Genomic DNA, 12,534 nt, shown 5'->3' on the forward strand with positions numbered 1-12,534 from the left:
CAGCTGAATATTTAATACAATGACTGTTTCAATTACACCATTTCATTGTCCGGATGGAGTTTGGAGGTATTACTAATGCAATAAATATATATTTTTTGATGTATACTCTCTAAAGTTTGCTTATATCATCATTAGTCACCAGTAAAGCAATTTTCTTGACATCATGCATGGAGGTATATGTTTTTTGTGTTTCATACACTTCTTCTTCCATTTTAAACAAGAAGGATATCATCGTTTCCATGTGATTTTCTTATAAAAGCATGGACTATCGTGTTAGAGGATATTATTTTTAAACGTAATAAATAGCAAATCATGAACAATACTTAATGCAGTTATACGAAATCAAGGAACAGAATCCGGTGCAAACCTTTTGTTAATTAAACAAAGAAATTCCTCGTGCAACCTTATCATTATTCAGCTTGCAAACCTGAGCCTTGGTTAAAAAGCATGCTTGCCTCTATTCTTATCGTTTTTCATAGTAGTTATTAACAGGCCGAATTGAGCCTCTAAAGCGCTTTTTACAACTCAACTACCAGATGACAAAGTATGTCGGAAAATACAATTAAGTAATTGTGTTTATTATGTCATATAAAACCCGACACGATAACGAATACTTAAGATCCAGAATATACGTTTGTATACTGATTTTTGTTTAATGAATTCCAAACGAAAACCATTTTACTTAAATAACGCAGTATGATATGGTGTTTGGTTCTAATAATTTTAAACCGTATCAGACATCTGAGATATCTAAAACTCGAACGGCGCAAATACCGTCTATATACACTCACTGGAGGAACATAAATTGAGTGTTTTCGTAAAGGGTATGACCAATCCCCGGATGTTTAATTTATACAGACGGAAATTTCGGTAATGAAATATGCAGTAAAAATCATTTTCAGAAAACGAAGTGATATAAACAATGCAGTATGCTATTGTCTAGGGCTGTCATAATTTAAGACGATGTCAGAAATCTGCAGTATATATATTATTTGTACGACACAAATACAGTCTACGTGCTGAATATGGAGATATATAAATTGTAAAATACTCGGAGTCTCAACATTTTATCTAGCTTCCCAACCTCTGAAAGTGCAGGCACATATTTTGTTACGTGTATGCCCTTGTGATTACTGAAGGTGATTATACATAGTAACTTCCTTGTGTATCACTTGAGATTAAATTTTGAATGCGAAATTGTTTGTGTCTTTGTTAAACGTAAAATGACATACAAGATACAAAGAAAATTAAGTTACTTCTAATATAAAAAGAGACATCATTTTTCAACGGTGTACCAAGTATTATAAGGTAAATATTATTATTGAATAGGGTCATTATTTGTCTAACAGGTACCGATTTTACTGTTTTCAGTTGATTTTTCACCCTCGTTTCGTTTATTTATATATACTTATGATATATCATAATCTGGTCCATTTTGGTTATAGTCCGTCATGTCCTTAGAGTTAGGGGTGAAAACCGTATTGGAAATCTTCTTATATAACATATAAGTATGTCCACAAAAATGTGGTTTAACCATATCTTTCTGATACTGTAACCTAGGATTTAGTGAAACCCTACCGCATACAAACATTGTTATAGCGTGGGCACATGAATAGATGTAAAAACACTTTATTTTTAATAACACAGTCTCAAAGAAGGAATGAAGACATTTATATTAATTATTTATTGAAAAATAAATATAATAATATAACAATTACGGCGATTTGTGCGCGCGCGCCTGCCTTATTCCAATACCAGTGCTAATACCGACCTGTGCGCGCGCGCCTGCCCTATTGCAATACCAGTGCTAATCGCGACCTGTGCGCGCGCGCCTGCCCTATTGCAATACCAGTGCTAATCGCGCCCTGTGCGCGCGCGCCTGCCTTATTGCAATACCAGTGCTAATACCGACCTGTGCGCGCGCGCCTGCCCTATTGCAATACCAGTGCTAATCGCGACCTGTGCGCGCGCGCCTGCCCTATTGCAATACCAGTGCTAATCGCGCCCTGTGCGGGCGCGCCTGCCTTATTGCAATACCAGTGCTAATCGCAACATGTGCGCGCGCGCCTGCCTTATTGCAATACAAGTGCTTATCGCGACCTGTGCGCGCGCGCCTGCCATATTGCAATACCAGTGCTAATCGCGACCTGTGCGCACGCGCCTGCCTTATTGCAATACCAGTGCTAATCGCGACCTGTGCGCACGCGCCTGCCTTATTGCAATACCAGTGCTAATCGCGACCTGTGCGCACGCGCCTGCCTTATTGCAATACCAGTGCTAATCGCGACCTGTGCACACGCGCCTGCCTTATCCCAATACCAGTGCTAATCGCGACCTATGCGCACGCGCCTGCCTTATTGCAATACCAGTGCTAATCGGGACCTGTGCACACGCGCCTGCCTTATCCCAATACCAGTGCTAATCGCGACCTGTGCGCACGCGCCTGCCTTATTGCAATACCAGTGCTAATCGAGACCTGTGCGCACGCGCCTGCCTTATTGCAATACCAGTGCTTATCGCGACTTGTGCGCGCGCGCCTGCCTTATTCAAATACCAGTGCTACTTGGGACTTGTGGGCGCGCGCCAACCCTTTTCCAATACCAGTGTTAATCGTGTCCTGTGCGCGCGCGCCTGCCTTATTCCGATACCAGTGCTTATCGCGACTTGTGCGCGCGCACTTCCTTATTCCCATTTCAGTGCTTATCACGACTTGCGCGCGCGCGCCTGCCTTATTCCAATTCCAGTGTTTATCGCAACTTGTGCGCGCCCCCCTGCCTTATCCCACTACCAGTGCTAATCGGGACTTGTGCGGGCGCGCCTGTCTTATTCCAATACCAGTGCTACTCGGGACTTGTGCGGGCGAGCCTGTCTTATTCCAACACAAGTGCTAAACGGGACTTGCGCGCGCGCGCCTGCCTTATTCCAATACCAGTGCTTATCGTGTCCTGTGCGCGCGCGCCTGCCTTATTCCAATACCAGTGGTAATCGGGACTTGTGCGCGCGCGCCTGCCTTATTCCAAAACAAGTGCTTATCGGGATTTTATATTTAATTACACAGGCTCAAAGAAGGAATGAAGACAATTATTTTAATTATTTATTGAACAATAATATTCGTTTTGATTAATTTGCTTAAATGTATAGGTCCAATCACGAACTAATATAAGCCAATGTTTGTAAATGATAACTTCAATTCAAGTTCTTCCCTCCGAAAACAAACTCGGTATGGAACTGTTGTTGGCTTGATATTTATGTACAGCGATGATCTTCATATTTTGTCCCATTTTTTGTTAACCGTTGCAGTGTTATGAACTGAAGGGATATATTGGCGCTGTCAGGTTAGGGTCTGGCAGTCGTCCAATTTGATCCATGACAGGTGGTGGTTCTACAACAACGGTTCTAGATATCGCAGAAACATGCTAAATGGTCAAGCTAAACCGCAGATGCATGATTCGCTGTGAAACACGTTGGTGTTCATTGTCGTACTTGAAACCCTGAGCCATTTCGTTCTCGTCTGTAACAGCGAGCCCTGAAATATATGATACAATGAATTAGTCCATTCCACATGTTGTTAAACCATCAACTTTACACACGTCTTAAATTTAAAGCGCGGGTTAAGTGTTAAACGCCGCCGGTAATCCATTTGTTCGTGTGTATCCTCATATCCTATTTTTTGTCCCTTGTTATATTTACAAAAGTCAATCAATTATTTCATTACCTCTACTTATAATGACCGTGCAACCGTTCTAAACCGTTAATAAAATGAAACAAGCTGTACTGGTTTAACTATTTTGTACTTCAATTACGGACAAGGCGATATAGATAAAATAAGGCAATACAATGAAATGTAATTATTTGTGGGTCAATTTTTTTCATGGATACTATTTATGAATGGTATTTAACTTAGGCAATGCACTATGGATAAAACAATGTTTACATGTATGTCCACATGTATGTATATGTGAGTCAGGATAACTTATTTAAAGTTGATACATGTCTAACAAGCCGATGGAAATATAATTAAGGCAAAATTAACATGTACGGGAAAAAAGTGACTCAAGGGTGATGATTACATATGTTCTTTTTTAAATAATGAAATGAAAATGAGGAAGCTAAACATGCATCTATCTTCATGTAAATCAAGTCTAATGGTTCAAATTGATGAATTTCAAACAAGGAAGCAAGCTATTTCAGACACAGTGTAGATGTGTGTAAATGTGAATCAAGGGTTCTAATTTAAATATGACTGTATTTCAAGGAAATATAGATAAATAAATGTTGATAGATGCATGAAAATTGAAAAAGATGTATTTATAATATTGATTTAAAAAAAAAAATATATCAGTAAAACTAAGATATTTTGACAAAAATTATATGAGTGGCAATGTCAATTTCAGGTTATCTCCAAGGCAGAATACATGTTAATAACATGCGTGGACGTCAAACAGATTCTGCCTTACCTGACATTTGTTGGTTAGTACATTTAAATGCCTATCTCTCCTATCAGTATATGCATTGATATATCAATACAATGCAATTGAATTTATGTACCATTAAGTAATAAAATACTATTAGAAATAAAAAAAATCAAGGCTCTTTGAAACTTTTTTAAGACAATAAAACACATCACTTTTTGAAAGTCTTTGTTTTCATCCTTCAACATCAACATTTCTTTTGTAGCGATTCATAAACTTGTACCCTAAATCTTTTCAGAGTATCCTCAGTCATACAGAAATATTGCAAATTCCAAAAGTGGACGAGAGGCAATAAAAACTCTCATCGAAGATTTGCAGAAAAGCAAAGAACTAGGGAGATGGACACAATTTGTTGAGGCTCTTGAACGCTGTGGTATGTGTATTATCAAATGTTAAAGAAAACATTTAAAAATGAGTATACCACGATGTTGATTTTCTAAAGGATAATAAAAGAAAGACAATTAAATAATAACGCATTGAAAACAGTTCTTGCGACGGCTGCAATGTATACTTTATACACCGCTCCACGGTAGTTTGATGCTGTTCTCAAGAGGTTTAAAGAAAGATAATTATACAAATTTGTATTGTTCATATTATATATAGCACATTTCGAACCTATGACATTAAGATAAATTTATTGTACCATAAAAATACTTTATAAAATAGGCCACAGTTGTATATCTGTCGTGCAAATTCTGTCACTATTCCCTTTTTTCTTTTTCATTAATAAGATCCTGAATTTCTTTAACTTTAAGTAAAATGCAATTAAATACATTTGTTTCAGGATATGAGTATGTTATTAAGTGTCTTAAAGGCCAACTTGTTAAGGATAACTCATGCCAAAAAGAGTTCTTGAAAATAATGAGTGTGGTCATTAGAAAATATATCACTCCAACGGAGCTTACACCTTTTCTATGGGCTCATGGAGTGATAAATGATGAGGACAAGCAAAGAATTGAATGCCAGCAAACTGCGCATGGAGAGATTCAAGCGGCGGATATGTTGTTGGAAATAATTCCAACAAAGATTGAAAACTGGTACAGACTTTTTGTAGATTCACTGCTAGCTGCAAAATTGACAGATGTTGCAAAATTATTGGATATTCCTGAAATAATGGATATACCTACAGGTAAATTATTGATGATAAGATTGATTATTATTTTATAATATAAATATATTTCGCCATTTTTCATTAGCCGAGCGGCTGTCAAGTGATAAACCATAATAATTGAAATTCTCTGGCAGAAGTGATATTTTGTAAACAGACATGCGAATCTAACATGACGTGACAATGAAAGCGTTGATAAATACATGACCGGAGTTATAAGTAACGTTAGAGACGTCATTTATAAGCGTAGCCTTTCTTGACATACTGCATTTAATATGATAATAACTAAAAGCATGTAAATGAACATTAATAGATTGATGATAATTATGTAAACCCCATTTATTAGACGACATTTCTTTGGTTCGTAAATTTGGATATTAATATTGTCATCCGTCAATCACTGTTTAATGTGTAAAAGTTGACTATTTTTAAGTTTATAACTTTTGAGCTTTTCGATAAAATCACTTTTTTTAAAAAAAAGAATGGTCATTCTATCATTCTAGCCGGACAGAAATCTTCACCTGGCAAAACCGAATTGGCTTTATCAAAGTCCGTTCCAGAAAACAGATGTGCAAATCCAGAAAAACGTAAGTATGCAATGCGTTATGTTTGTATTTAGAACACCTTATAGCAATACTTTGAAAACCACATCAAATCGTAGTTATCTTAAACATCAGTTCGATCTTTAACAATACCAGACATTACCTCATACGTTTGATAATTATATAGTATATTTGATGGTTTCATTGAACATTTAGGCTAATGAATAAATAAAGCCGTTTCGATATCGGATTCCTATATATTTTTGAAGAACACAGATCAGGATTGAAAGCAACATTTGGTTCGATATCTTTAGATCAGTAATTAAATACTATTCGGTTAAATTTTCTATGCTTTTGGAAATAATAATTTTATATGGAATGTTGCGGCTAAAATCGAAAAATACTGGTATATCAAAAACAGTATAAAAGAGGTTGTTATTCTTACTCTGTTATCCACCCTCTTTTTATTTCATCAGCTATACAAGCATTGGAAAATCTATCCACAATAGTGTACTTTCCGGAAGGTACAAACGACGATGACGAAGTTTATAAACAAGGAAGACTATCCAACCTGCAACTATTCGAAACATATGAGGAGCAATATGAAGATACAAATGGTACGACAATGATTGTTTCCGGTTCGTTCTGTTACACACACAACAATTCGTTCACGATAACGTTTATGGTCTTGCTGATGAAGGATTTTGATGTGGAAAAAAACGTAGCTAGTTACGACATTGGTTCATTGGCACAAAAGAAAGCATTGGTGTTTAGATTATTTTACGCTTTAGTCCGTTCATGAAACACATTCATTAACAAAACAATTGTGTACTGCAAAGGTTTGCATTGAATGAATGTTTTTTGTTTTCTCAAGGTAAACACTCCTCAGGCCCTAAAAGGGAAGTCCAACTAATACATTTTGAGAATAAGGGGACTTTTAATGGTTTACAGAAAGAAAGCTATAGTTTCAAAACACTGCGATAAGCTTGTCACTGTGTTTTCATTGTATTATTATTATTATCATCATCATCATCATCATCATCATTATTATTATTATTAATTTCGATTCGGTTTTAAGTACAAATCAATAAATTAACCAAGTAAATATTTTGTGAAAACACTACTAAGATATATTTGCGCTTGGGAACAATACATTCAAAGTAGAGTTAATGAGCAAAACTTTCGCTTAGAAATGGGAAGGAATATTTTCAACCGAAAGGCTCTTTATACATGTTCTGTTCACTCTTGTGACGCGGTATTTAGGGTACAAGGTTGGTATGTTAAATTATAATAAATAATAAATACTTAAGTAACCTCCAATATTTGACTGTCAATACTTGCAGAATGAAAATTAAAAGAAGATGAATACGATGTGAAAGCGAAAGTAAATGAAAAGGTTAATGCCGACAATTACAATACATTTATTGGAACTAATACAATTATAATTATACAATTATCAAGACAAACAATGGCAAAGAAATAGAGCTGCGACATCTGTATATTTGACAATTATTAGAATCTTGCTACTGTATTTTAAGATTTTGACCCACCTAGAAGACGTTTTACCGTCGAAAATTGTGCGAAGAAGAAATCCATGCATCAGCTCTACCTCCGAGGAAACCAATAGGTATCTCTATTTGTTAAGTAATATTTTTCATTATTTCGTCAAATAGAATATAAACGAGTCTAAACTAATAAACTCGTTAAACAATGTTATATATTAAAATTACAAAGAGAGTACCATTCTGAAGCATACATTTCCTCAACGTTATAAGTTATTACCTATGAAGTTATATTTATGCATGCGCGAGTACTAAAACCTTTTTCAGAGGAAGTATATGCTGATAATAGTGAGTCCGAGATATTCGATGATTGTATCATTACTGATCAACCTCACAAGGAAAGCAAAAGTAATGTATTAATATACTGAATAGGTGATTATACCTACCTTCATACTTACATACTTACATACCTGCCTGCCTATCTGCCTGCCTTTTATCCATTAGTACATTAATCAATCCATTAATCAATCCATATCGTTAATCTTCATTTGTGTTACATATTTGTTTGTTGAATTTGGAAGTTAATATATTTTTATGATTTTATTAGTTATCAAGTTATTTTTCAATATTTTTTTCAATATATTGCTGTTTCTTACTACTTCCTGTGTTTCATCCTTGGTTACACGTTATCACGTGCATACTTGAACTGGAGAAACAAAATTTATAAAAGTATGCCCTTTTAGATTCAGTTAGACTTGAAACCTGGGAAATACCATCTTCACCAGATCACACAACCACCGCTTTAAAACTACCAAGCCTCTCAGCAGAAACAGCATTGCTAGATGAAGACTTTACATATAGCGAATCATCGAAGAAAGTTCAAACAGAGATAACTGAGCAGAACGAAGTAAACACTACTTTCACTAGACAAAAAATGCCGACACAAGTTGAGACACGAAAGCCGGTCCGGAATTCTTCATCTGTACAATTACTTAAAGATAGTCCAAGTTTGAAAGACCTCGCTGAAGCTGATTGCGGAATTCTTTCAATTGAGACGGAACGATTTGAACGAGCAAAGGAACTTTTACAAAGAGAACTAGAGCAACTAGAGGATATAAAGAAATTGAAACAGGACATAACTGAAATGGGAGCAAAGAAAGTACAAGTTGTGAAAGATGTTTACATTGTCGATAAAAGATACTTAGCTTTGCAGGAAGATATAAGAGGTAATGGAATATATCTTTGCTCTTTGTTTGTCAAATAAAGTTCAGATTAAATTTAAAACTGGAGATGAGAAAGGGACATTTGTGATTGTTTGCATATGTCAAAAAGGTATTGCTCTGTTTTTATAAGTGTTTGCTCTTTAACGCTGTATCAGGTGTGTTTTTTTAAAGCTATTACAGAAGGCAAGGATCATATGGAAGTTTTAGACGAGCAATATTCGGATAAAGGAATTTATTCTGCAAAGCAATGTTCACATGCTATGTTTGGAAAAGAAACAACAGAAAACACACAAGTTACAGACTTGACAAATGGCGCATACAGACGAGTGGTAAAACCCTTCAATCGAAAATTCGATTCGTTCAAGGATTCAGCTGTTTATATGTCTGACATGGGAACCGTGTATGAGGAACCAAAAACTGAACTGGTTTTTTTATTGAATACATTATCCTTGTCCCCATTGCTTTGCAAACTTATAGTTTCATACTTATATTTTTTCTAATCGTTTTAAGTATAATTGACACTGCTTTAGCCAACATTTAGAAATATTATTTACGCAAATTTGATGAAGTCCTGTTACACATTTGACCAATGACGCAGTGCGCTTCCAGTCCGATTGCATGTATGTAAAATCCTCAATCGTTTGACTACATCCTTTATCGAGGATTTGAAGAATGTACAGTATTTGTATAGCTACTATATTAAAGCTTTGTTTGTTTCGATGGGTCGGTGCAATACACTTTCGGCCAATTCACCACACATTGACGGAAACTAACAAAACAATGCTATTTTTGGACTTAGTTAATCTTGTATTGACGACTTTTCTTTCGGTTCGACATTTCTTTAACCATCTGTCAGTCTTGTTCTGGCGTGTTACTTCAACAAATGAAGTCATTATAAAGGGTTACTTCAGAAGAATTGATTATTAATTTAGCTTCATATTAAGGTTGGATTTTTAAATTTGTAAAATATTCAATAAATAATTGGACGTAGAAATTGTCTCAGAAGGAAATACTAAAAATGTATCAAAACGTATTGCTTTGTTCTCATTAGTGTTTGCTATTTTACGCTTCTTGTATAAGGTGTTTTTAAAGCAATTACAGAAGGCAATGTTGATATGGAAGTTTAAGACGAGAATTTTCTGATAACGGATTTTATTCAGTAAGGCAATTGTTACAGACCATGTAAGAAAAAGAAACCGCACGAAACGAACAAGTTACAGACCGGACAAATGGCGCATACAGACGAGTGGAAAAAACCCTTCAATCGATATTTTCATTCGTTCAAGGATTCAGCTGTTTATTTGTCTGACATGGCAATCGTGTATGAGGAACCAAAATCTGAAGAGGACTAGAAGGTTTTTCAGTAACTTAATCATCCTTGTCCTCATTGTCCAACTTTTCATAGTCATTTTTTTATCTAACCGTTTTTAATATTAGTGACAGTGCTTTGACTAACATTTAGAAATATTTTAAAGCAAGTTTGAAACGTACTTTTACCCATTGGATCATAGACGCTGGGCGTTTCCAGTCTGATTACTACTATGTAATATCATCAATACACTTGACTACATATTTTTTCGTGGATTTGCAGAATGTCCCGTACTTGAAAAACTACTATATTAAAGCTTTGTTCATTTTGTTCGGTCGATGCAATAGACTTTCAACCGATACACCTCATATTGCCGGTAAATAAAAAAACAGTTCTATAGTTGGACTAAGTAAGTCATTTAAGGTAATACATTATAGTTCCTCTGACATCCATGTTATGTAACTGCGTTGTCCGGCGACTTTCGTCATCCATTGAGGACTTTTCTTCCGAAACAAGTTCGACATTTCTTTGAACATCTACCCATCTCGTTCTCGCGTGTAACTTTAGATAGTAATGTCATTATAAAAGGTAACTTCATAAGAAATAATAATTTATTTAGCTCAAAGTAGAAATTGTCACTAATTAAAATACCTATACTATGTCAAACCTACCTATTTGAAAAGGATATCCCAAACTGATAAGTCATTGGTACGTACGTTTACGTGCTGCTTTCAGTGAAGTAGCACAAGTAGCACTCGATTAATAACGTTAATCATGACGTGTATTATATGCATGCACTATTTCATTGTGTAATAATAACAATGTATATTGGCATTTCGCTTACATGCATGTCCAACTTATGTTAAGCATGTCATTGCGAGCAGTATTAAAACATGTATAGTCTCAGTTGTTACCATGACCGTAATGGAAGTAGTGCTGTACCCTAAGTAACACGAGTAATATTTTCAATGATGTAGGGGAGATTAATTCACTAAACCTTAAAATATGATATTTCTTTTTACACCCCCTTAAAATAATCATACATGTTGTTATATTCCACTAACATTGCGTATTTGCTGTTACATCCTTTGTGTTATCAAATGACATTTTTACTACTTTTGAATTTATCTTTGTTCAAATTTATTGTTATGGTTCTCGCTAATAAATGCTGTATATTTGCATGCACTATTTCATTTGTAATAATTACAATGTATATTGGCATTTCGCTTACATGCATGTCCAACTTATGTTAAGCATGTCATTGCGAGCAGTATTAAAACATGTATAGTATCGATTGTTACCATGACCGTAATGGAAGTAGTGCTGTACCCTAAGTAACACGAGTAATATTTTCAATGATGTAGGGGAGATTAATTCACTAAACCTTAAAATATGATATTTCTTTTTACACCCCCTTAAAGTAATCATACATGTTGTTATATTCCACTAACATTGCGTATTTGCTGATACATCCCTTGTGTTATTAAATGATATTTTTACTACTATTGAATTAATATCTTTATTCAAATTTGTTTTTATGGTTCTCGCTAATATATGCTGTATATTTGCTTGCACTATCCCATTTGTAATACAGTCCAAACTCGCTATGTCGACGTCGGATATCTCGACTTTTCGGTGGTGTCGACATTTTTCTCCGGTCCCGAATCTATTCCTTCTTATTCTATATAAAATAAATGCTTGAGTCGACTTTTTTATCTCGATTTTTTCACTATGTCAACCTCCTATTTCAGTCCCTATGGCCGAATTTCACACATTTTCTGGTTTCTTTTTTGCCCAAGCTATTCATTAAACGCACACGGACGCCGATGACATCCTCGAAAAAATCGACAACATTGAAAATTATGTGACGATAAATTTTTCCACACTGCGTGTAGTAAACTAACCGGCATAACATACATGTTTAAACCAGTAAATTTGACACAAATAATTCATTTTTATTTCACTTCAATAATACACATTGTTTTCACGACGGAAACAAGACCGTTCAATGGCAGAGGTCAGTGTCGGACATAAATCAAACTCAAATGTGTTTGGACTGGTGATATTTTGTTGAAATTCGGATGTGTCGAATGTTCGTTATCTCGACTTTTTCCCCTAGGTCCCGACGAAGTCGATATAACGTGTTTCGACTGTAATTACAATGTATATTGGCATGTCGCTTACATATATGTCCAAACTATCTTAAACATGTCATGGCGAGCATTATACAACATGTATAGCATCGATTGTTAACTTAACCGTAATGGAAGTAGTGCTGTACCCTTAGTAGCATGGGTAATATTTTCTATGATGTAGAGGCGATAAATTCAGTAAACCTTAAAATATGATTATTATTTGTACATCCCCTTAAAATAATC

At 35.2% G+C, this 12,534-nt stretch overlaps 1 protein-coding gene across 1 annotated transcript; it reads left to right on the top strand.

Moving 5' to 3' along the window:
* Positions 1 to 4,400: 4,400 nt before the first annotated feature.
* LOC128216158 (uncharacterized) lies at positions 4,401 to 10,199 on the top strand. The gene is made up of 7 exons (XM_052922738.1): positions 4,401 to 4,470; positions 4,711 to 4,845; positions 5,257 to 5,601; positions 6,084 to 6,167; positions 6,599 to 6,739; positions 8,368 to 8,783; positions 10,134 to 10,199. The coding sequence occupies exons 1-7, from the start codon at positions 4,416 to 4,418 to the stop codon at positions 10,197 to 10,199; spliced, it is 1,242 nt and encodes a 413-aa protein (XP_052778698.1). The 5' UTR covers positions 4,401 to 4,415.
* The last annotated feature ends 2,335 nt before the right edge of the window (positions 10,200 to 12,534 follow it).

Source organism: Mya arenaria, chromosome 14 (assembly GCF_026914265.1).
Source record: "Mya arenaria isolate MELC-2E11 chromosome 14, ASM2691426v1".
Classification (NCBI taxonomy): domain Eukaryota; kingdom Metazoa; phylum Mollusca; class Bivalvia; order Myida; family Myidae; genus Mya; species Mya arenaria.